A 25,316-nucleotide genomic window follows, 5' to 3' on the forward strand; every position below is an offset into this window, starting at 1 on the left:
ATTGTCCACCCCGAACCCGAAAATTAAAGCAAACCGAAAAAAAAATTGTGCGCATGTTATAAAATCAGGGGTTGGCGTGCACAAGGGGATGAAAACTAGTTCATCTTGCACGCACTGATGCCCGTGGTCTTCCCCCGTTCCCTTCCCCCTATTCTAACCTTCACTTCCCCTAGCCTTTCCCCCCACTAGCCCTATTCTAACCCCTCCGCCGACCTCTATCTTACCTTTTGTGCCTGCCTGTGGGCAGGCGCTAGTTGTACGCACCGGCAGCCTGCCCAGCCCCGCCCCTTTTGTAAAGCCCCGGGACTTAGACACGTCCCGAGGCTTTACGTGCGTTGCAGGGCAGAGCTTTTAAAATCTGGCCCTTAAAGTTCTGGTTGGATTTACTGTCTAGTTGCACATCAGTAATAAAAGGGTTAATTACAGTTTTATTCTGATGTGATGATTTTATCTGGTCTGTGGTACCACAAATGAGAGTTTGTTTGAGAAGGGCACAGAACTCTGGTATCAGGGTGACCAGGACCCTGTCTCATGCCCCACTCAGGAAAAGAACCCGAAGATAAATCGTATTAGTGAATATAATTTCTCATGTGGTTTTCCCCACCCCAAGCATAGGGGATAATAGGGATGTGAATCGTGTCCTCGATCGTCTTAACGATCGATTTCGGCTGGGAGGGGGAGGGAATCGTATTGTTGCCGTTTGGGGGGGTAAAATATCGTGAAAAATCGTTAAAAATCGTTAAAAATCGAAAAATCGAAAAATCGAAAAACCGGCACATTAAAACCCCCTAAAACCCACCCCCGACCCTTTAAATTAAATCCCCCACCAAATAACTTAAATAACCTGCGGGTCCAGCGGCGGTCCGGAACGGCAGCGGTCCGGAACGGGCTCCTGCTCTGAATCTTGTCGTCTTCAGCCGGCGCCATTTTCCAAAATGGCGCCGAAAATGGCGGCGGCCATAGACGAAAAAGATTGGACGGCAGGAGGTCCTTCCGGACCCCCGCTGGACTTTTGGCAAGTCTCGTGGGGGTCAGGAGGCCCCCCACAAGCTGGCCAAAAGTTCCTGGAGGTCCAGCGGGGGTCAGGGAGCGATTTCCCGCCGCGAATCGTTTTCGTACGGAAAATGGCGCCGGCAGGAGATCGACTGCAGGAGGTCGTTCAGCGAGGCGCCGGAACCCTCGCTGAACGACCTCCTGCAGTCGATCTCCTGCCGGCGCCATTTTCCGTACGAAAACGATTTGCGGCGGGAAATTGCTCCCTGACCCCCGCTGGACCTCCAGGAACTTTTGGCCAGCTTGTGGGGGGCCTCCTGACCCCCACGAGACTTGCCAAAAGTCCAGCGGGGGTCCGGAAGGACCTCCTGCCGTCCAATCTTTTTCATCTATGGCCGCCGCCATTTTCGGCGCCATTTTGGAAAATGGCGCCGGCTGAAGACGACAAGATTCAGAGCAGGAGCCCGTTCCGGACCGCTGCCGTTCCGGACCGCCGCTGGACCCGCAGGTTATTTAAGTTATTTGGGGGGGGGGGGTTCGGGAGGGTGGGGGATTTAATTTAAAGGGTCGGGGGTGGGTTTTAGGGGGTTTTAGTGTGCCGGCTCACGATTCTAACGATTTATAACGATAAATCGTTAGAATCTGTATTGTATTGTGTTCCATAACGGTTTAAGACGATATTAAAATTATCGGACGATAATTTTAATCGTCCTAAAACGATTCACATCCCTAGGGGATAATTCATTGTCTGGACCAAGGGGAATGGGGAAGGGGGGGCACAATAGATAATGCAAAACTCATGCAAATAGTTCATTGTTATGTTTAGTAGATGTGTCTAGCTAATAACATGGGAGCATAAGAAGTTGCCATACTGGGTCAGACCAAGGGTCCATCAAGCCCAGCATCCTGTTTCCAACAGTGGCCAATCCAGGCCATAAGAACCTGGCAAGTACCCAAACACTAAGTATATCCCATGCTTTCAGTTTTTTTCTAACTATGTTCCTCATTTTATCAGTTTCCCTTTTGAAAATTTAGTATTAGAGCTGTAAATGTACACATTGTCCCCCTTCCTGGTCATTAGATCAAATCTGACAATGTTATGATCACTATTGCCAAGTGGTCCCACCACTGTTACCGATCTCACCAAATCCTGCGTTCCACTAAGAATTGGATCTAAAATAGCTCCTTCTCGCGTCAGTTGTTTCTGAACCAATTGCTCCATGAAGTAGTCATGTAGCCAGCTACAGTCAGTTGGTACCATTTAGGAAGATAAGGGACCTATAGGAGACATTTTAGCTGGATAACTCAGGGGCGAGGAATGGGCGGATTGGGGAGGATTCAAGTTTGCCAGCTATATTATCAAGCGAACTCCAGTATTCTGAATTAGCCAGATTACTTAACCGGTTAACGCTAGTCAGTCCAGGCTAGTTTAGGCTGTCCTAAAGTTATTCAAAAAAACTTATTCAGCTAACTTTAAGATAGCAGGATATATTCAGTGGCATTGAACCATGATTAAAATTTTGTGTGACTTGTATTCTACAAATGTCTGTTACACATTTATGAGATCTTTATATACATGAGGTTAGTAATTTTGTCACTTGATGTTTCCTGTTAAAAGTGATGTTATTGAAAATTTTCTTTAGGCTGGTTTTTTGAAAGCTACATATTCATATATATACATATATATATATATAGAGAGAGAGAGAGAGAGAGAGAGAGAGAGATACCCAGAAGCACACACAGAAGCACATTAATAGAAAAAAAATACTCAAATACTTTAAGAATATTTCAGCTGGCCAATGAGATTTGGTTTCAATAGTCTCTAAGTGCACAGGTCATTGAATGTTCATAGTAGTAAAAGCACTTAGAGGAAAAAAAAAAGCCCCACCGAATGAAAACAGTGATGAGTGTTTTCCGTTTTTAGAAAGTCCTCTTGGTTTGCAGACTGTACTGCTGATGAGCTTGACCTTCCCTCCTCCAGCTCCGGAATCTAACAAGCGAGACAGCAGGAGCAAGAACCAAAATCCACAGGATCAACTAACACTTGCCTGCCAGCTCTCCGGTGTTAATTGTACTGGCACGCTACACAGTCCAATGCCTGATAAAAACCCAATGCTTATTACTCACCAATTGAAGTGCTAAGTCACAACAAGGCCAGAGAAGATGTCAGTTATTTATACCCCCGCATATATTACTGAGTGTAAAGCTTTAATGTTTAAGTGTGGTATTTTCACAAGGGAGAGAAAAACGTTTAGATTTTTTGATTTTTTTTTTTTTGTCAATAAGCAATCTTAGAACAGATTTTTCTTCATTTGCAGGTGGATGTCTTCAAAATCAAAGCTGTATCCCTTGGCAAGCTGAGCCAGCTTATCATTGCGTTTAAGAGTTTGAAAAAAGGTATAATTATTTAAATTCAAGATTAATGTCATGTTGATGTATTCTAATATATGCTGAATAGTTCTGCTGTGCAATATCAGCATCGCTATATTAATCATAGACATCCATTCCCTCATTTAATCTGAATCAGGAATAATGAAACATTTTCATCTTTATTACATTTAAATTCATATTTAAAAAAAACAACACAATTTTATGATGTTTTATTTATTTCATTTTTTCCTAATAAAACAAAAGACCCCTGTATCTCTTTCATTTTTCGTGTTTCAAATGGAGTCAGACCTGTGGAATGGGCCCTATGTTTGGAATGCAGTGTATTGTGGGCCTTATGTTTGGAATGCAGGGTATTATGAGCCCTTTGTTTAGAATGCAGAGCATTATGGGTCCTATATTTGGAATGCAGGGCCCTATCTTTGGAATGCTCTGTATATTATGGACCTATGTTTGGAGTGCAGGGTAATATAGAATCTGCATTTGGAATGCAGGGTATTATGAGCCCTTTGTTTAGAATGCAGAGCATTATGGGTCCTATATTTGGAATGCAGGGCCCTATCTTTGGAATGCACTGTATATTATGGACCTATGTTTGGAGTGCAGGGTAATATAGAATCTGCATTTGGAATGTAGGGTATTATGGGCCCTATGTTTGGAATTCAGGGTATTATGGGCCCTATGTTTCAATAATTTTTCATGTGCAAGATGGGACATGCTATTAGAGAACAGGGCTCTTAAAGTTTGCTTCCAGACTTTGGCCTAATGTTTTTTTCCATGTTATGTTGGATTAAATTGACGAGAACAATTCATTTTGGGGTTAATACAGTAAATGTTAGCATGCGTGCTAAGGCTGTATTGTGCATGCTAAAAATAGTGTGCTATGCAATTCTTACCATGCATGTTAAGAGGCTTCCTCATGACATTAATGAGGTTGCACTAAAATTAGGATGATCTTGCACGTAAATGATGGAGCATAAGCAAATTAGTCTTTTCCATATTTGTGGAAAAAAGAATGACATGTTCTCCAGACTATTTTCCATGGCTTGTTAAAGAGTAAAAGCTTAGCACCCATCTTGGAATAGCAATTAAACTTTGACTGTACACAGATAGTCTCTAATTCCCCCATTTAAAAATGCCTGTTTCCTGTGGACCAGTTAGCAGGAGGAAATTCATTTCTCTGTCCCACCATCCCAGCAACAAAGAATGAAGGAGTCACGGTTCTCCATTCCTTCTCCACCCTCAACCCAAAGATTAACAGACCACATGCAATGTTCCCTCTTAGCTTTTTCTGGGACATGTGTGGCTGTGCCCTTCCGTTGGGCACATAATTTCTGCATGTGAGCGAGGAGGTGGGTGTATTCCCTCTTCCCCCTGCTTTCCCCCTCGCCTCCACCCCTTTGCCTCGTTCTCTCACCCTAGCATCTTCTCCCCTGCCTCTTACCCTCACTCCCCAAGCATCCTTTCCCCTGCCTCCTAATCCACAAACCTATCCCTAGTATCTTCTCCCCTTAACTTTCCTTATCCCCAGTCCAGGAAGGGAAAAGGTGAACTGGGGGAGAGTTTGAGCCTAAGAGGGAAGGAGGAAGAGAACAATTTAGAGGGGTTGAGCCTGGGGACAGGAGATGTGTGTGAAGAGACAGGAAGAGTTGGGTGAAGGTCGTGTCATGTCTAGTGGAAATCTGGCAGGTGGTGTGAGGTACCAGGGCTTATAATGTACTTTTATTATACTCCTGGGGGAATTCTTAAACAATAAACCAAACAAACATTATGCATCTTTGAGTAATAATCTTTCTGTATTGCATTTTAAATTAATTATTACTCAAAGATAGTGGTTATATTGTTAGACAAATTCTTTAGAATTTTGAAATGTGTGCAGAATTTTACAATTTTCTTACATAGAAATCCCCCTTTTATAGTCTCCTTCTCACTCCCACATCCCCCCACACAAACACAGTTTATCTCTCTCTCATTGACACCCAATCCCTCTGTCACACACTATCTGTCATTCACACACTCTCACTCACAGTCATTAGAACATAAGAACATAAGAAAATGCCATACTGGGTCAGACCAAGGGTCCATCAAGCCCAGCATCCTGTTTCCAACAGTGGCCAATCCAGGTCATAAGAACCTGGCAAGTACCCAAAAACTAAGTCTATTCCACATTACCATTGCTAATGGCAGTGGCTATTCTCTAAGTGAACTTAATAGCAGGTAATGGACTTCTCCTCCAAGAACTTATCCAATCCTTTTTTAAACACAGCTACACTAACTGCACTAACCACATCCTCTGGCAACAAATTCCAGAGTTTAATTGTGCGTTGAGTAAAAAAGAACTTTCTCCGATTAGTTTTAAATGTGCCCCATGCTAACTTCATGGAGTGCCCCCTAATCTTTCTATTATCTGAAAGAGTAAATATCTGATTCACATCTACCCATTCTAGACCTCTCATGATTTTAAACACCTCTATCTTATCCCCCCTCAGCCATCTCTTCTCCAAGCTGAAAAGTCCTAACCTCTTTAGTCACCCAATGCACTTCTTCCACCACATTGTGAATACATTTATCAGAGCAAGAACTGTCACTGCTCTGTCTTTTACCGCAGCACATGTCCTTTTCCCACAGCACATGTCCTGACAGCACAGCACACATCCATTCATGTCCAGACCTGCAGGAAATGCAGAGAATGGTCAAATCATTTTAATGAGATTTCTGATTAATTGACTTTCCTCATGGAAAATTTGGGGTGAGATACCAAGAGCATACTCTATGCAATGAATCAATCACCAAAGGTCCGCACATCTGCAAAACTCATGGCAACTATGATTTTCTTCAGTAGTGACACCTCATACCTCTAGGAAATTATATATATAGAGAGATAGAGAGATTCACTATGATCACAATCCTCATACATTGTTGGACAGGAATATGGTACCCCAAAAAATTGACTTAAAAATGATAACTTTCCTAATATATTTCAGGACTTTGTTATTGTAACCAGCTGGTTAAAATTAAAAGTGTAGAGATCCTAAAGGTCTCTGCTAAAGAGGATTGTTCAATTTGTTAAGGATGTTGAAGAGAGGAGTATGGAGGTTACTTTCAGGTACCAACAAGGGAAGTAAAGAGAATGACTGAAGAAATGGACAAAAGGTATACAACCCCTGGAAAGAGCCCTTTGTGCAGTGGTAGGGATGCTCAACACAGTCACTAAAATTCACCCACATCTCTCTCACTGACCAGCGGATACTCACTGTAGAAGAGTTTCAGTGATTAGAAAGGCACCAAATAAATAACACTGCATGGAGCTGGTACTGTTGTTCAACAAAATGGAACCGTTTTAATTCAACCTGAAAAATAAAATCCAAGCCAAGACTATGAAAATCATGAACAGTAAAAGGATGATTACCCCCAAGGCCACAGTTTCTCTCTCTGTTGTGCACTTTATCCCAGCTCTCCTTAGCCGGTCTGAATCAGTGTTCAGTAAGCTGTCTCCAAAGAGGGTGAGAAAATTCTTCTCCTCCAAAATCATCAATCATCAACATTAACATGGTTCCTCGTTCACACCGAGGAACCATGTTAATGTTAATGTTACTGTTATTTCTCGTCTATCCTATTTAATTATTTACCCTCCTCCCAGTTTCTAATTCCCTGTTAAAATGTAACTTCCATACTTTACCAGTTTTGATGTAAACCGGCATGATGTCCACAACTAATGCCGGTATATAAAAATGTTTAAATAAATTAAAAAAAAAAAATCAAGAGATACAGATTAGGCCAAGAAAAATCCCTTCTTCAAAAAAATGGATAAAAAACTTCTCACTGTTGATTCTGATCCACTGTTACCTAAGTTGCAGGTAGAAATCACTGGGTAAGCCAGCCCTTCCAGAATGGAGGGATATCCCTCTGGTACGAACTGATAAAAATGCAAAAATCTCCAAAATGTTTAGTGAAGGGTGTGAAGCCCCATCACAGGTAAGAGAAATGGGACTTTGAATTAGTACACCTAAATTCGGATATGATCTCATTTATCAAATTGCGGGTGAAAGCTTAAAAACTACCCCATTAATTGGAATGGATTAGAGATAAGAAAACTATTTGACATCAGTAACAGAATACATTAACTGGAAGCTGAAAGTCACCAATTTATTAGATTTGAAGCTGTAAAATAGATCTAAATATTAAGAACTTGTAACTTAATATTTTCATCAAATTTCCATCTTTAATCAGTAAATGTTAAGTTGGAAATCATTAAATGCTTCCTGTGTGATTATTAGTACTGTATACAAGAGACATTAATTAAGCATCCCAATCAATTCCACATTAACTATTGAACAGCACTCAGGGCCTAGAAGATAATCTGCACACACACCCCCCCCTTCCCCCCTTCCCACCCATCACCACTCCCGACAGGGAATCTTGGACTTTCAGCGAGGTTTACCATCAGGAAAGGAAAATTATAAACTAAAACCCAATTTGAGGTGTTGACTTTGGGATCCTGTGAAGGGACAAAGGTCCAGGGGTTGCAAAAGTAATGCTGGATTACTTACTTGTATTGCTGTAAATGTATCGTCCCTTTAAAGATATTAGAGCATTTTCCATGGCTGAAAAGCAGCAACCATTTATGGGGGATGTGCATTTGTTTAAAACGAAAATGCAAAACGCAACAAATAAGAGTAAATTATTTCATTTGGAGGGCCCCAAACAAAATTGGGGGTCCCCCGAATGAAACAAACCCAAAGAAAGGGGCCATGGCCTATGCACGAGGCGAGGCCCCAGCTTCCAACCTAGACCAGGGCATCAGCGTCGCATTCGGGCATAGGCTAAGGCCCAAAGCAGGTCCACAGCCTTTGCCCAAGCGTAAATCAGGGGTCTTGACAGAGGCACAGGCCGATGCTGGGGTCGTGGCCGAGACCTCAAAAAAAAACTTATCTGATCCATCAGGTATCCAATGAAGGCCAGGTCCTGTTGCCAAGACCTGGGCACAGGCCAGGGCCTGAGCCCAGGTCCAACACCATGATTTAACCCGGAGGCTGGGTCCCAACACTTGGGCCGAGGCTTGAGCCCAGCCCCGATGCCATGACCCAACCTGGATGCAGGGTCCTGATGCCGGGGTATAGGCCCGGACTCTGGCCCGATGCCAGGGCTTAGGCCAGGAGGCTGGGTCCCGACTCCTGGGCCTCGGCCCAGGGTCAGGCATGGGCCTTGGTGTCCAGGCCTGGGAGCTCCGCAGCCCATCAGCTTTTTTTTTCGGCTCTTAAAATCCAAATGACAGGTGTCCACTGGGGTCATGCCAGAGTTAATTATCTCCAGCGTATTCACCCCAGCAGATGGAGTCATTTTGATGTTCAGCATTGTACAGATCGCAGAATTTCCAGGCCTGGACACCGAGATCCAGGCCTGACCCTGTGTTGAGGTCCAGGCACCAGGACCTGGCCTCTTGGCTGAGGTCCTGGCATTGGGCCTGGGTCTAGGCCCTGGCATCAGGACCTAGCCTCCAGGTCAGGTCACTGCATTGGATCTGGGTCTGGGCCGACGCCCAAGCGTCAGCACCTGGACTCTGGGTTGGGTTGCGGTGTCAGGCTTGGACTTGGGCACCAGCCTAGGCCGAGGCCCAGGCGTCAGAACCCAGCCTCCGGGTTGTGGTTTCTTGCCTTGGGTCAGGTCATGGTGTCGGGTCTGGTCCGGGCCCTGGCCTTGGCCGAGGCCCCAGTGTTGGCACCCGGTCTCCAGGCTGGACTATGGTGTCAGGCCTGGATTCAGGCTCTAGCCTAGGCCGAGTCAATGGCCTTGAGTAGGCCGAGGCCACAGTGAACCCCCCCACAGCCTCGGCCTATGCAAGTCTGAGGCTTCAGCCTAGTAAGATCCTCACCAGACCAGGTAAGTGGGAGCCAGGGGGGATCCTGGCACCAGCATTTTTCCAGGCTGGTGGGAGGGAGGGAGGCCTAGTTTTCATTTTTTGGCCATTTTGTAGGTTTTTTTAGTTGCTTGATTCTTTTTTTTCAGACAAATCAAACAAATCAAGCAATCCATAAATTGAAATTTGTGGGGAAAAAACCTCCCAAAAATGAAACCAATAACGAAAACACATTTTTTTTTTGCCTGCACATTCCTACCATTTATTCTTTTTTTTCAATTAAGATCAACCTAGCACAAACAATAATAAATGGGATTCCTGCACCTTCCTCCTCCTCCTCCTCTGAGAGCTGCTTGTCATCCTTCCCTGGTCTGCACACTGAAATCTGACATCACCAGCTAAAAGGAGAAGCTCAAGCTTTGTTACTTTCTTCAGCAATTAGCCAGGAGAAAAAGGTTAAAGAGAGGCTATCAGTTGTCTGGAGAAGAAGCAGGGGACCCTTGTTATAGCTTCCAAAGCCAACTGGCAGAGGAGCAATTGCCAGATGAGCTGCTTTGAGTTTCAAAAATAGAGCCACAAATCCTGAATTATGAGGCTGCTAAAAGCAGTGGAGTCAGGCTCCCTCTGCACCTCCTCCTCACTCATGGGGTCTGGGTCATGCGCACTAAGGGTTGGAAAGGGGAAAATGTTATTTTATTTTTTTATTTCATTTTTGGGAAGCTTTCCCCCCAATAATTTGGTTTTGTGTAATGTTTATTCATTTCTTTAGTTTAAAAAAAATGAAATAAACATTGATTCCCATCTAAAAAAAAAAAAAAGAAAATAAAAAGAAACAGGGTATCTCAGGGTCTCCAGTGCCCCCCCACCAATCCCTCCCACCCAGAAAAATGCCAGGGGGCCAGGATCCTCCTCTACCCCCAGTTACTTGGTCTGGGAGAATCTGCAGATGAGTCCTAGGCATTGGCCAGGCCTAATGCTGTGGCCAGCCTGGAAGCCAGGTTCTGATGCCATGGCCTCGGCTGGGACCCAGCCCTCAAGCCAGGGCCCAGCCCAGTGACCAAGTCCTGATACTTGGGCCTTGGCCTAGGTCAGGGTCTAGACACAGGCCTGACACCATGGCCCAGAGGCCAGGTGCTGATGCTGGGGCCTTGGCCTGGACCCAAACCCAATGCCATTGCCTCGGCCCCGACCCTGCCCTGACACCAAGGGCCTTGCCCAGAGGCCAGATTCCAAAGCCTAGGCCAGGCCTGGATGCAAGCCCCAACATTGCAGCCCAGCCCAGAGACCAGGTCTAGATGACTGGCCTCAGCCATGGCCAGGGCTCAGACCACAGCCTGATGCTGGGGCCGAGCCAAGAGGCCTAATCCTGACCCTGGGAAGAGGCCCAGGCATTGAGAACTGGCCTTGCTTTATGGAAAATGTTTGTTTGTGGGATTTTAATTTAAAAATTAATCTGTAGATGATCTAAATATCAGTGCTAACGTCTGACATCTGTTGAAGCCCATTGAGGGCAAGAGGCAGCAGATTATTTCAGTATAACACATCACAATTCTGATACTGATTCTATCCATTATTTTATGTATCCTTTTGCATATTTTCACCTCTTTTTTTTATTTTATAGTTACATTTGACATGTGGCTTACATTTTTTTTTTAATTAGAGGAAACTGAAATATTTGTTGCTTTTAGTAAATTCTTTAATTATTCTTTGACTGTTGTTTCTCATCCACACTACTTCCCCTTTTTTTAATTCATGTGATTTGGTGTGTGCACCTCTGCTCTGCTCATAAGTATTGTACCAAAACAGGGGCTGTGACATTGAAAATAGATTATTTTTGCAAATCAGAAGTTCCGAATGTTGGTTAAATATTATGGTTCTATTGATGGAAACCTGCAGTGAGGAGGTTTTTCAGTGTAAAATAAATCAGTCTGAGGATGAAAAAACAGAACTTAGAGCACAGAATAGGCTTTATTTAGCTTTTTCCACAAATACATAAAGATTTTATTTTTCAATGTTAAAATCATTTCAAGTTTATTTGATGAAAAAAGTTAAATTAGGATTGTACTGTAGCTAGGTGAGGTGGGAGAAAATGGGGTTTGGCCACAATTAGCTGAGTCACTGTTGAGTCATAAAAAACATCAATCCACCTCATGTGTACTTGTGTGTGGAGTGGAGAAGAGAGAGGTAGCTCAAGAAGCTTTTCCTGAAGACACAGTAGGATCAAAACTTTATATAAATAAGGTTCTTTTGGATCAGATATGGTATTGTGGCCCTCTGTACTCCTTATTTTCCTCCATTTTTGAAGACTTGAACTGGGCCCTTCTAAAATAAATGGGAGAAATAAATATGAATAGTTTGGCAGTTATCAATAGGGATGTGAATCGTTTTTTGATGATTTAAAACAATCGTCAGATATATTTTAAATCGTCAAAAATCGTTAGAGCCGCGATACAATAACAATTCCCCCGATTTATCGTCAAAAAAATCGTAAATCGGGGAAGGGCGGGAAAACCGACACACCAAAACAAACCTAAAACCCACCCCGACCCTTTAAAACAAATCCCCCACCCTCCCGAAGCCCCCCAAAATGTTTTAAATTACCTGGGGTCCAGTGGGGGGGGGGGGGGTCCCGGCGCGATCTCCCGCTCTCGGACCACGGCTGCATTAATAGAAATGGTGCCGGTGGCCCTTTGCCCTTACCATATGACAGGGCAAAGGTAGCGCCGGCTCCATTTTGGTTCCTGTCACCCGACGTCACGAGTGCAGGAGATCGCTCCCGGCCCCCCGCTGGACCCCCAGGGACCTTTGGCCAGCTTGGGGGGGCCTCCTGACCCCCACAAGACTTGCCAAAAGTCCAGCGGGGGTCCGGGAGCAACCTCCTGCACGCGCGCCGTATTGCCAATATTCAAAATGGCGCCTGCGCTACTTTTGCCCTCACTATGTCGACATAGTGAGGGCAAAATGGCGCCAGCGCTACTTTTGCCTTCACTATGTCGACATAGTGAGGCCATTTTGCCCTCACTATGTCGACATAGTGAGGGCAAAAGTAGCGCCGGCGCCATTTTGAATATTGGCAATACGGCCCGCGTGCAGGAAGTCGCTCCTGGACCCCCGCTGGACTTTTGGCAAGTCTTGTGGGGGTCAGGAGGCCCCCCCAAGCTGGCCAAAAGTACCTGGGGGTCCAGCGGGGGTCCGGGAGCGATCTCCTGCACTCATGACGTCGGGTGACAGGAACCAAAATGGAGCCGGCGCTACCTTTGCCCTGTCATATGGTAAGGGCAAAGGGCCACCGGCGCCATTTCTATTAACGCAGCCATGGCCCGAGAGCGGGAGATCGCGCCGGGACCCCCCCACTGGACCCCAGGTAATTTAAAACATTTTGGGGGGCTTCGGGAGGGTGGGGGATTTGTTTTAAAGGGTCGGGGTGGGTTTTAGGGTTGTTTTGGTGTGCCGGTTTTCCCGACCTCCCCCGATTTACGATTTTTTACGATTTAAAAAAAAAAAAAAACCCATGACGATCAGATTTCCCTCCCCCCCAGCCAAAATCGATCGTTAAGACGATCGATCACACGATTCACATCCCTAGTTATCAATACTTAACATGTAGAATCTCTTGTTTTTTTTTTTATCATAACACTACAATAGACCATATTGTTACATAAGAAAATAAGATATGCCATACTGGGTCAGAACAAGGGTGTGTCAAGCCCAGTGTTCTGTGTCCAACAGTGACAACCAAGACACAAGTACCCAAACATTAAGGGGCAGATTTTCAAAGGGGTACGCGCATAAGATAAGCACGTACCCCACGAAAACCTGCCCCAAGTTCCCCCTGCGTGCGCGGAGTCTATGTTGAATAGGCTCGGCGGCGCACGCAAGCCCCAGGACACGTGTAAGTCCCGGGGCTTTCCTGGGGGGCGTGTCAAGGGCACGTCGGGGGCGTGTTGCGGCGATGTGTCATCCGGGGGCGGGGCCGCGGGCATGGTTCCAGCTCGGGGGCATTTCGGGGGCATGGCCGAGGTCTCCGAAACTGCTCCCGGGCCGGGGAATCGCACAGCTGGTGCGTGCAAGTTACTTTTCCAACAAAGGTAGGGGGGGTTTAGATAGGGCTGAGAAGGTGGGTTAGGTAGGGAAAGGGAGGGGAAGGTGCGGGGGGGGGGGGGGGGGGGGGGGTGGAAGGAAAGTTCCCTCCGAGGCCGATCCAATTTCGGAGCGACCTCGGAGGGAATGGAGGCAGGCTGCGCGGCTCGGCGCACGTAGGCTGCCGATTTTGCACAGCCTTGCGCGTGCCGACCCCGGATTTTAAAGGATACGCGTGGCTACTCTTGTTTGTGCAAACAAAAGTACGCGCAGGCGTATTTTTTAAAAATCTACCCCTAAATGAATAGATCCCAAGCTACTAATCCTTATTGATTAAAAGCAGTTTACGGACTCTGCTCTAGGAACTTATCCAAACCTTTTGTAAACCCAGCTACAATAACTGTTGTAACCACATCCTCTGGCAATGAATTCCAGAGCTTAATTATGTGTTGAGTGAGAAAGAATGTTCTCCAGTTTGTTTTAAATGAGCTACTTGCTAACTTCATGGGGTGACCCCTAGTCCTTGTATTATCTGAAAGAGTAAATAAATGACTCACATTTACCCGTTCAAGTCTTTTCATGATTTTGTAGACCTCTGTCATAAACCCCCTCAGCTGTCTCTTCTCCAAGCTATACAGCCTTAACCTCTTTACCTTTCCTCATAGAGGAGCCATTCCATCTCCGTTATCATTTTGTCACCCTTCTCTATACTTTTTTGAGATGCAGCACCCAGAACTGCACACAGTATTCAAGGTGCTTTCTCACCATGGAGTGATACAGAGGCATTAAGACATCCACCATTTTATTCAACATTCCCTTCCTAATAATTCCTAACATTCTGTTTGTTTTTTTGACCACCACAGCATACAGAACTGACAATTTCAATGTGTTATTCACTATGATGCCTAGATCTCTTTCCTGGGTGGAAACTCCTAATTCAGAACCTAATATTGTGTAACTACAGCAAGGGTTATTTTTCCCTATATGCAACACCTTGCACTTGTCCACATTAAAGTTCATCTGCCATTTGGACGCCCATCCTTCCAATCTCACAAGGCTCTCCTGAAATTTATCACAATCCACTTGAGATTTAACTACTCCACAAAATTTTGAATCATCTGCAAATTTAAGCACCTCACACATCATGCCTCTTTCCAGATCATATCCCTGAGGCACTCCACTGTTTACCTTTTTCCACTGTGAAAACAAACCATTTAATCCTACTTTTCTGTTTCCTATCTTTTAACCAGTTTGCAATCCACAAAAGGATATCTCCTCCTATCCCATGATTTTTTAGATTTCTTATAAGCTCTCATGAGAGACTTTGTTGAATGCCTTCTGAAAATCCAAATATACCACATCTACTGGTTCACCTTTGTCCACATGTTTATTTACCCCTTCATAAAGATGTAGGAGATTTGTGAAGCAAGACTTCCCTTAGGTAAAACCATGATGGCTGTGTCCCATGAAACCATATATATCTAAATGTTCTGTAATTTTATTCTTTACAACAGTTGTCACGATTTTTCCAGGCACTGAAGTCAGGCTCACTAGTCTATAGATTTCTGGATCTCCCCTGGAACCCTTTTTAAATATCAGGGTTACATTTGCCACCCTCCAGTCTTCAAGTACATTGGTTATTTTTAATGATAGGTAACAAAGTTTTACTAATAAGTCTGAAATTTCATTTTTTACTTCTTTCAGAACTCTGGGGTGTATACCTTCCACTCCAGGCAATTTACTACTCTACAGTTTGTCAATCTGGCCTACTATATCTTACAGGTTCACCATAATTTGGTTTAGTTCATCTGAATCATCACCCTTGAAAACTGTCTCCAGAATGGGTATCTCTCCAACATCCTCTTCGGTAAACACCAAAGCAAAGAATTTGTTTAGTCTTTCCGTAATGGCCTTATCTTCCCTAAGTGCCCCTTTAACCCCTCAATCATCTAACAGTACAGCCAACTCCCTCACAGGCTTTCTGCTTCAGATGTATTTTAAAAAGTTTTTATTATGAGTTTTTGCCTCTACGGCCAACTTCTTTTGAAATTCTTAGTCTGTCTTATCAATGTTTTACATTTAACTTGCAAATGCTTACGCTTTATCCTATTTTCCTCTGATGGATCCTTCTTCCAATTTTTGAATGAAGATCTTTTGGCTAAAATAGCCTCTTTCACCTCACTATTTAACCATGTTGGCAATACTTTAAATAGTTCAACAATTTGATGATACAGATTTATATTTCTTTTTTTCAGAATCTGTTCAGTACATACTCCATGTTTACAAGATCTGGTATGTCAGTAATGTAATGCCCGTAATACATATTGGGGCGGATTTTAAAAGGAGCGCGAATAGCCTACTTTTGTTTGCGCTCCAGGCGCAAACAAAAGTACGCTGGATTTTAGTAGATACGCGCCGAGCCGCGCGTATCTGCTAAAAACCTGGATTGGTGCGCGCAAGGCTATGGATTTTGTATAGCCGGCGCGCGCATCAGTGAGGACCTTCTTAGGCTACACTTGAGCATCACAGTAGAGAAGGGAAGCAGGTATGAGACTACATGGTATGTAAACATATTGAGTAGAAAAAGCTGGAAGACTATAAACACACATGTTCCTAGTCTGGGCAATAGAATTCCAGAGCTCCAAGCCCTAATAGTAAAGGTAGATCTAAACATTTTCCATATTATGGAGAGTAGTTCAATGAGTCCCATGAATGGAATCCAAGCATACCAGGTTATACTCTGTTCAGGAAGGATAAAAATGGCAGTAAAACAGAATGAGTAGCTCTATATTAGGCCGATACAGTACAGTGCGCTCCAACGGAGTGCACTGTTAGCCTGCTCTTGGACGCGCGTTTTTCCTTACCCCTCATTCAGTAAGGGGAGGAAAACGCGTGTCCATCCCGCGGCACCTAATAGCGCCCTCAACATGCAAATGCATGTTGATGGCCCTATTAGGTATGCGCGTGGGATACAGAAAGTAAAATGTGCAGCCAAGCCGCACATTTTACTTTCAGAAATTAGTGCCGACCCAAAGGTCAGCGCTAATTTCTTCCAGCACCGGGAAAGTGCACAGAAAAGCAGTACAAACTGCTTTTCTGTGCACCCTACGACTTAATATCATGGCGATATTAAGTCGGAGGTCCCGAAGAGTAAAAAAAAGTTTTTAAAAAAATTTTGAATTTGGGCCGAAAACCGGACGCTCAATTTTGCCGGCGTCCGGTTTCCGAGCCCATGGCTGTCAGCGGGCTTGAGAACCGACGCCGGCAAAATTGAGTGTCGTCTGTCAAACCCGCTGACATCCGCCGCTCCTTTTGCCCGTTTTTACCGCCAGGCCTAATTTAAATACTGAATCGCGGCACCGGCGAGTGGCCGGTGCGCGCACTGCTCTCCCGCGGACTTTACTGTATCGGCCTGTATGTAAAAAAAAAAAGTATCAAAGCAACTGAAATGCAGAGTACATGTGGAAAGGAAAGGTGCTGTGAGACATCATGGAAAAGGGAGATTAAATTTCCATTTACATAGTATGGTGTACAAACCTCTGATATAGATGAAAGAACTGGACAAAAATCTATTTGAAAACATCAAAAAAGTAAGAATGAAGGGGAAGGAGATGTTGGGAGATTTTAACTGGCCAATGTGCTGCAGCAGTCAAAAAGGCAAACAGAATGTTAGGAATTATTAGGAAGGGAAAGGTTAATAAAACGGAAAATGTCATAATGCCTCTATATCGCTCCATGGTGAGACCGCACCTTGAGTACTGTGTACAGTTCTGGTTGCCACATCTCAAAAAAGATATAGTTGCAATGGAGAAGGTACAGAGAAGGGCGACCAAAATGATAAAGGGGATGGAACAGCTCCCCTAAGAGGAAAGGCTGAAGAGGTTAGGGCTGTTCAGCTTGGAGAAGAGATGACTGAGGGGGGAGATGATAGATGTGTTTAAAATCATGAGAGGTGTTGAATGAGTAGATGTGAATCGGTTATTTACACTTTCAGATAATAGAAGAACTGGGGGCACTCCATAAAGTTAGATGAAGCAAAATTAAGGCTAATCAGAGAAAATTATTTTTCATTCAACTTACAAATAAGCTCTGAAATTTGTTGCCAGAGGATGTGGTTAGTGCAGTTAGTGTAGCTGGGTTTAAAAAAGGTTTGGATAATTTCTTGGAGAAGTCCATTAACTGCTATTAATCAAGTTGACTTAGGGAATGGCCTCTGCTATTACTGGCATCAGTAACATGGGATCTTCTTAGTGTTTAGGTAATTGCCAGGTTCTTGTGGCCTGGTTTGGCCTCTGTTGGAAACAGGATGCTGGGCATGATGGACTCTTGGTCTGACCCAGCATGGCAATTTCTTATGTTCTTACTGTCAAATACTGTATCTATAACACTCTTCACCTCTACTCTGAAGCATTTCTGGCATCATGCAGCTTCCCAGGAACATGGCTAAACGTCTTGCAGTTCCTGAGCCCTTTTTATAGGCCCTGCTGTTTAGAACATGCTCTGATGACATCACTTCCTGCCTAGCATAATGGAAGCTCAGAACTACCACTCAATACCTTTACAAAAGGTTTCCTGCTTTTTCTTCAGTGCTAGTTGCTACAGTGTGCCCCTAGTTTCATTACAATTTTTTTCCTGTCTTTTTGCCATATGTTTCTGTCTTATTTTTGGTTTATCCCTGTGTGTTCCTATTTTGTTCCTGTTTTATCTCTGTGTATTCCTGCTTTGCCCATTACTGTCACTCCTATTGTGTTCTTCCCCCTGGATTGCCTCGTGTCCTTTGACCTTAGCCTACACTTCGATGTCACATTGCTGTCAGTATGACTTGACCTCAGACTGGACATGGATTTTGCCTCACTTTCAACCTGCCCTGACCTCAGCTTAGACTTCGACTCTGCTTTGCTCTCAATTCAGCCTGTAAGTTCTTTTGGCCGCCAGAGACTACGTGCTCAACCCAAAGGGGGAGGTGGTTGATCAGGATTAAGACCTTGTCTCTTGGTGAGTCAGCTGCCACCTATTAAAGTATATCTTGTGTTTGCACAAGAAGATAGGCTGAGTCAAATTAACAACCGTCCAGTATTCACTCAGCGTGACAGTATCCCATCTGAAAAATCAATTAGTAGAGAGATCCTGAACTACATTCAAGGGGCTCTCCACAGAAAATGTTAATGGAACCCATGATAAAAGGAACAATATTAGACCTGAATTACTCCAAACTTTAGAGAAGTAAGAAGAGGAAATGGAAATAATCTTTGGCCCCAATGTCTGTCCATTAATTGATGTATAGCATGGTTCATTCCATCCCTGTTCACAGCACTGGTAGCAGGATGTGTTCAGGGAATTCTAGCTTGAATAGCACTATGCTAGTCACTATTGTAAGGCATACTAGGATTTTAGCAAAGGTGGTATGTTCTGGAAGTTGTTGGCTTGTGGATTTATTTGCATGATTCATCCCTAAAGGGTAGGATCTTCTTGATACTATAAATGTACTCACTCAAAGTCACTAGAGGGAATGTGTAGCATAGGAGATGAAGGAGTTTGAGTGGAGAGGCAGGTTGACTGATTGGCCTGAGAGGAGCTGGAAAAAAAGGGGAGATTGTCTTCCCACCCTAAGTTGAAGAACTGAACAAGGGCTCCTTCATCCTGAGACAGAATTGAAGTGGTGGTGTAATTTGCTGAAAAATCTGTATCTGCATCAAAAGGAGGTTATCCATCCAAGAGTGGATAGGAGAGCCAAGTCCAAAGAAATATAGAGGTTAGGTATTAGAGAGAGAGAGTCTGTGAAATTGTTTCATTCATCGGTCTTCGACAGCTTTGTCCCGCCTACCTCTCTCTACTTGCAGCTCCTCCCGCTCACCTTGGACTGATGACCGCCACGGTCTCTGCTTGCCGTTCTCTCTGGCATCTCCGGACTGGCTTTGGTGCTGCCTTCCACCATTCTCCTGCAAGGTACCTCTAGGGCGCGCGCTCGCACGCCACCTTCATCTTTAACTTCACGGCGTGAACCTCAGGGGCGTCCCCCTGTTCTGACGTCACAACTCTAGGGTATATCTGCCTACAGTATTTGCTAGCTTGTTGAGTTAGCAACAGGATTTGTACGGATGAGATTCACTCTCTGTTCCTAAGCTACTCTGCCACTCCAGCTCTACCTGGAACTCTTACAACTCTTCGGGGTTGCTAACGGGGTACCCGCTCCTCGGGGGCCTCTCTGCTTCTTTCAGGTGCTATCAAGAAACCGGTACTCACTCCTTGAGCGCCCACGTTCCCTGTGTCGCTGCCTGCTACTTCTAACCTTCTACTTGGAAGAACTAACTTACAGTCATCATCAGTGAGTACAGAAGACATCTCTCTCTACAGTACTGCTTCGCCGGAATCAGGTACTCGCTCCTTGAGGGCCTGCTCTCTGCTCCGGTGCCAGACCTCTCGTCTAGTGGAATCTCTGCTACTGCTAGTGAGTACAACACCACTGAGTCTCTCTGCTCTAAGGGATCAGGTACTCACTCCTCGAGGGCCTGCTCTCCCTGTCTCGGAGCTCTCCTAATTCTTCTTGGGACTCTGAATGCTAATCTTATTGTATGCTCATAACTCTCAGTCTCTTTCCACTACAGCACTGCTCTACAAAGGATCCGCTGTTTCAGCGTTCTGTGAGAGACACGCCCAGCCAGGCTCTACACCTCTACTCACTACTGCCACCTCTGGGGGTCATTCAAACTGTCTAATAAAAGATTCAATCTGTATTTGTTTGTCCGGAGTCTAGCCTGACACCGTTGTCCCCCATGGGGCTGCCCCCCATGGGCGTGGTCAGCTGCCACAGTGTCCAAGGATCCACCCAAACACCATTAACCATAACAGAAATCAACAGAGGATCACATGTTTTCTCTTAAAGAAGTCTTGAGAGGCAAGAAAGGCCTATGTGATTTTAGGAGCTCTAAGCACTGCATTCTTGGTACATTTTAAGTGACTATGAATCCTGGTTTTATCTGCATTTGCTGGAAGAGGAATTTTATCTGCCACTATTTTTGTCATAGTAAAATTTGGAACAACACAAAATTGGGGACTATATATTGAGTCACTGTTCTATATAATCCCTTGGGCTAGGAGCAGATTGCTCTGCACCATCTGGAAGAACCTTTTGGGACTGCAGAAAGTTTGCAAGAACTCAGCAGTGCCCATAGGTACTGGTAGCCCTTTCTTCCACAAATGGAAGACCCTGAAAAAGGGGCTACATTATATATCAAGCTTGTGTTGTAGAAGGTGGCAGAGTATTTACAACAGTGGGATGGATGGAGGAATCACCTATTTTCTGGCACAATTGCTGAGCAAGCTGGGTAGGTGCTGCAGTGATGGAGCACTTAACATGTGTGTGTGTGTGTGTGTGTAGGGGTGTGTGGGGGTGGTGGTGGCAGAAGGATCGGCTGACGAGCAAGGCCAGCATGTGTTAAAAAAAATGAAAAACAACCCCCCCCCCCCCCCACACACACACACACACACTATTTTCCTATCAGTCTTAAGTCTGCATCCTTCCTTCTCAGTTGTATTCTGTATAAAGGAATAGCATTCACTGGACCATATACCTTTTCCTGACTCTGAATAGTAGGGATTTGCATGTGTCAGTGCTGGAATTTTCCTCATTGATTCCTATGGAAATGGGGCAAAAAACTGTGTTTTGATAAGTAGGCTGATGAAGCAATGTTGGGATAGATGTGTAAGTAGGTATTTTAGGCTTTTTTTTGCACTTAAACTGTGCTGACATTACTGCCTAAGCATGCTCACAGTGATCTGCCTACTTTTTTTCTATAGCATACAAAGAGAGAAGAGACCTATGTATAGGGAAATGAGGCAGCTCCTATAATTCCATGACTGGGAGCTGAGCAGGCCTGAAATGCTTCATTAAAATGCCTTTTTTTTTTTTTTTTGCCCTACTCTCTTCTATTTGGTCTACGAACAATCCCTCCAGTGAATTTAAATAGCAAACATATTTATTTGCTGCCCAAATAGCTTTTTGCCTCTAGCCGCGGAGAAATGGATGAATTGAGTCTTACTTGAATATACTTTATTATTTTCACTAGGTGATTGGTTTCTGCAAAAGGTAATTGTGGAAGATGATCTTTTCCCTTCTACCCAAAACACCTTTGTTCACAATGACTGGATCAGAAAACATTCAGAAAAAGATTTTACTGAGCTAGCTATTCCAGTTCAAGGTATGATTTTGCAATGTTATTTTTATTGTTTAAGCCTAAAGAAAACTGAGAGTAGCAGACTTTATAAAAAAAAAATGCATATGCATTCCCATTCATTGCACTGTATTCTTCACAGTCATGTACCCAGCACTTATTTCCATATACATTTACATTTTTTTTGATAGACATAAAGGTGATGTCTGAAGCAGTGAAAGCCTTTGATACTGTAAGCAGAGGTCAGTGGCATATGTGGTTGAATGGTGCATCCAGAGTAGACAAGATGCCAGATGTTAACGTGGTTCTGTTTGGAAGACATGGGAGGTCCTCTGCACAGAAAGCAATGGATCTGAAAAATAATCCATTTTTGGTGAGTGTATAAACATACATTTTTGTGGAACCAAGAGAAACATGTTACCAAGCATTCTAGCCTTGGGTTGAGCAAAATATATACATTTCTTCCTTATTTTAATGGGGATGCACCAAATTACTCATAAAGAGAATTGCAATGTCTGGAGAAACATGACATAGCTGCATTTTTTTCTGCCCAGCAGTTTCTTCTTGCTCTTTTGGGCTCCCAGATAAAGTGGAAGCAGTATCCACCAGACTCTGGTGCCATAAGCATTCATTTATAGCTGGCCAGGATTTCTTTTCCTTTTGTTACTATGGCTTCTGCCATTGTGCACTGGTCATCCTTGCTCTGAGTAGAGGCAGTTCAGAGAAGAGCTACTAAAATGGTACAGAGCTCCAGACAAAAAGCTCTATTGAGACGAAACATAAGGGTCTAATATGTATGCCCTAGAGGAGAGAGAGCGGGGGTATGAATGAAACCTTCAGGCACCTCAAATGTATCAATAATTCATAGGAAGTAAATCTAGAGCAAGAGGTCATGATAGGAGGCTTTAAAGGGGAGCAAACCTGAAATAGCATTAGAAAATATTTCTTCACAGAAAGGATGGTGGATGAATGAAACAGCTTCCCAGTGGAGGTAGTGGAGGCTAGGACAGTAACAGAATTCCTCGGATAAGCACAGGGGCTCCTTAATTACAAAGAAGGATAGTGAAAGCCAGAGATCAAATGTGGTCTATGGTATTCCAAAAGGAAGCAAATTAGGCGGGCTAGATGGCCCTTATGGTCCTTATCTGCCAACATTTTTTTATGTATAATTCTAGCCTATCCATCAAACCAAGGGCCGGATTTTAAAGGTCCGGTGGCGCGCGTAAAGCCCCGGGTCACGTGTAAGTCCCGGGGCTTGCAAAAAGGGGCAGTTCGGGGGTGGGGCGGGGTGGGGGCAGGGCAAGTGGCCTCTGACACAGCGGCCATTGCTGCTGTGTTGGAGAATTGCGTGCCGGCAGGCTGCCGACACACGCAACCTGCGCCTGCCTCCAGGCAGGCGCAAAAGGGACGATAAGACTTTTGGGGGGTTAGAGTAGGGCTGGGGGGGGAAAAGTTAGGGGAAGGGGTGGGAAGTTTAGGTTAGGGGGAATGGGGGAAGACAGCATAGCTTGGCACATGCAAGGTGCACAATTGTGCACTCCCTTGTGCTCGCTGACCCCGATTTTATAACATATGCGCGCACCTGCGCCCATATGTTATAAAATCAGGCATACATGTGTGAGCACCGGGTAGCGTGTGCACATGTACATCCGCGCACACGTTTAAAATCTACCCCCAATTGTCTTTGATTAGGATTCACAGACTATGGCTCTTTCTGGAACATGATATGTATGCACTGAGTCTGGCCACTAGGTGTCACCATTGTGTGATGACTGAGACTTCCTGTCCCCAGGGGCAGTGATTACAACACTACAGCATCTTCAGCCCCAGCCAGCTCAGGGAAAAAAGTCAACATGGTAGTGAATAGCATGGTCATTGAGCTATAGGGCCAGCCCATGGCAAACAGTCTTAAACAATAAAGCATGGGTAGGGGAGGGAATATTCAAAGCAATGTACATGGGTATAAAACAATTTACTCATATAAATCTTCTGTCTTAAATTTGTTCATCCTCAATTTGACTAAAAGTCTCTGCAGTGTTTCACCACATGTAGACTTTTAACTGCATTGAGAGGAAGCAATCCCAGGGGTGTGTTTAAGAAGGAAAAGCATGTATGTATATTGCATTTTCAAATTTAAGTAAGTACTTTTCAAGCAAAATTCTACCTGCACAAAAATGCAGCTGCAAATGTCCACACATAGTTAGTACCCTGGGCAATTTTCAAAGTGAAAGTCTTCACATACTTTCTTTTGAAAATTGGTATAAAGACTACAGATAGAAAATATATGCAGAATTTGTATCAATGTGGGCAGATTGAAAATTGCACATTATAGGTGCACTAAGGCAACAGTGAATATGATGGCTTTGCTGATAATATCTAAGGTGTACAGGTTCCAGTTTCGGCATTATAAAGAAACCCATTGCTATAATAACTAGGGATGTGAATCGTTTTTTGACGATTTAAAATATCGTCCGATATATTTTAAATCGTCAAAAAATCGTTAGGGCCACGATACAATACCAATTCCCCCGATTTATCGTTAAAAAATCGTAAATCGGGGGAAGGGGGAGGGCAGGAAAACCGGCACACTAAAACCCCCTAAAACCCACCCCGACCCTTTAAATTAAATCCCCCACCCTCCCGAACCCCTCCCAATGCTTTAAATTACCTGGGGATCCGGCGGTGGTCCAGAACGGCGGCGGTCCGGAACGGCCCCCTCAATAGAATCGTGTTGTCTTCAGCCGGCGCCATTTTTCAAAATGGCCGCCGCAAAATGGCGGCGGCCATAGACAAAAACGATTCGACGCAGGAGGTCGTTCCGGACCCCCGCTGGACTTTTGGCAAGTCCCGGAACCCCGCTGGGAGTCCAGCGGGGTTCCGGGAGCGATTTCTTGCCGCGAATTGTTTTCGTACGGAAAATGGCGCCGGCAGGAGATCGACTGCAGGAGGTCGTTCAGCGGGGGTTCTGGACCGCCGCTGAACGACCTCCTGCAGTCGATCTCCTGCCAGCGCCATTTTCCGTACGAAAACAATTCGCGGCAAGAAATCGCTCCCGGAACCCCGCTGGACTCCCAGGAAAATTTTGGCCAGCTTGGGGTGGCCTCCTGACCCCCACAAGACTTGCCAAAAGTCCAGTGGGGGTCCGGAACGACCTCCTGCGTCGAATCGTTTTTGTCTATGGCCGCCGCCATTTTGCGGCGGCCATTTTGAAAAATGGCGCCGGCTGAAGACAACACGATTCTATTGAGGGGGCCGTTCCGGACCGCCGCCGTTCTGGACCACCGCCGGATCCCCAGGTAATTTAAAGCATTGGGGGGGGGGGGGTGCGGGAGGGTGGGGGATTTAATTTAAAGGGTCGGGGTGGGTTTTAGGGGGGTTTAGTGTGCCGGCTCACGATTTTAACGATTTTTCACGATAGTTTACACACCAAAACGGCAACAATACGATTCCCTCCCCCTCCCAGCCGAAATCGATCGTTAAGACGATCGAGGACACGATTCACATCTCTAATAACAACAGATTCCTAGTGTAATACTGATTTTAATTTCTGTAAGCTGCAATAATGGTTTAACACATAGAAAATGGTGTTTATATCATGATATACCCATATCAGGGCAATATTTAGGCCTAGAACCTGCCCCAATTAAAATTAGCTGCTTTTCATGAGCTTTGCATACATAAACTTTTGAAATACATGCAAAGCAGCTCATGCATACCTAATTCTATGCTAATCAAATAATGTGGCTTGCCAGATCTGCGTTATTTGCCAAAATGTTAGCCTCAAATGAAAAGGTATACCTTACATTTCACCAGAGCTTCGGTACGTT

General features: G+C 44.6%; 1 protein-coding gene across 1 annotated transcript in view; it reads left to right on the forward strand.

Annotated features, from left to right (window-relative positions):
• LOC115083385 (lipoxygenase homology domain-containing protein 1-like) overlaps positions 1-25,316 on the forward strand; it is a 456,290-nt gene that overhangs the window by 152,565 nt on the left and 278,409 nt on the right. The window contains exons 8-10 of the mRNA XM_029587186.1: positions 3,312-3,390; positions 21,385-21,516; positions 21,681-21,862. Coding sequence (XP_029443046.1) covers positions 3,312-3,390; positions 21,385-21,516; positions 21,681-21,862 — 393 coding nt within the window. The remainder of the gene's footprint in view (positions 1-3,311; positions 3,391-21,384; positions 21,517-21,680; positions 21,863-25,316) is intronic.

Source organism: Rhinatrema bivittatum, chromosome 2 (genome assembly GCF_901001135.1).
Source record: "Rhinatrema bivittatum chromosome 2, aRhiBiv1.1, whole genome shotgun sequence".
Lineage (NCBI taxonomy): Eukaryota > Metazoa > Chordata > Amphibia > Gymnophiona > Rhinatrematidae > Rhinatrema > Rhinatrema bivittatum.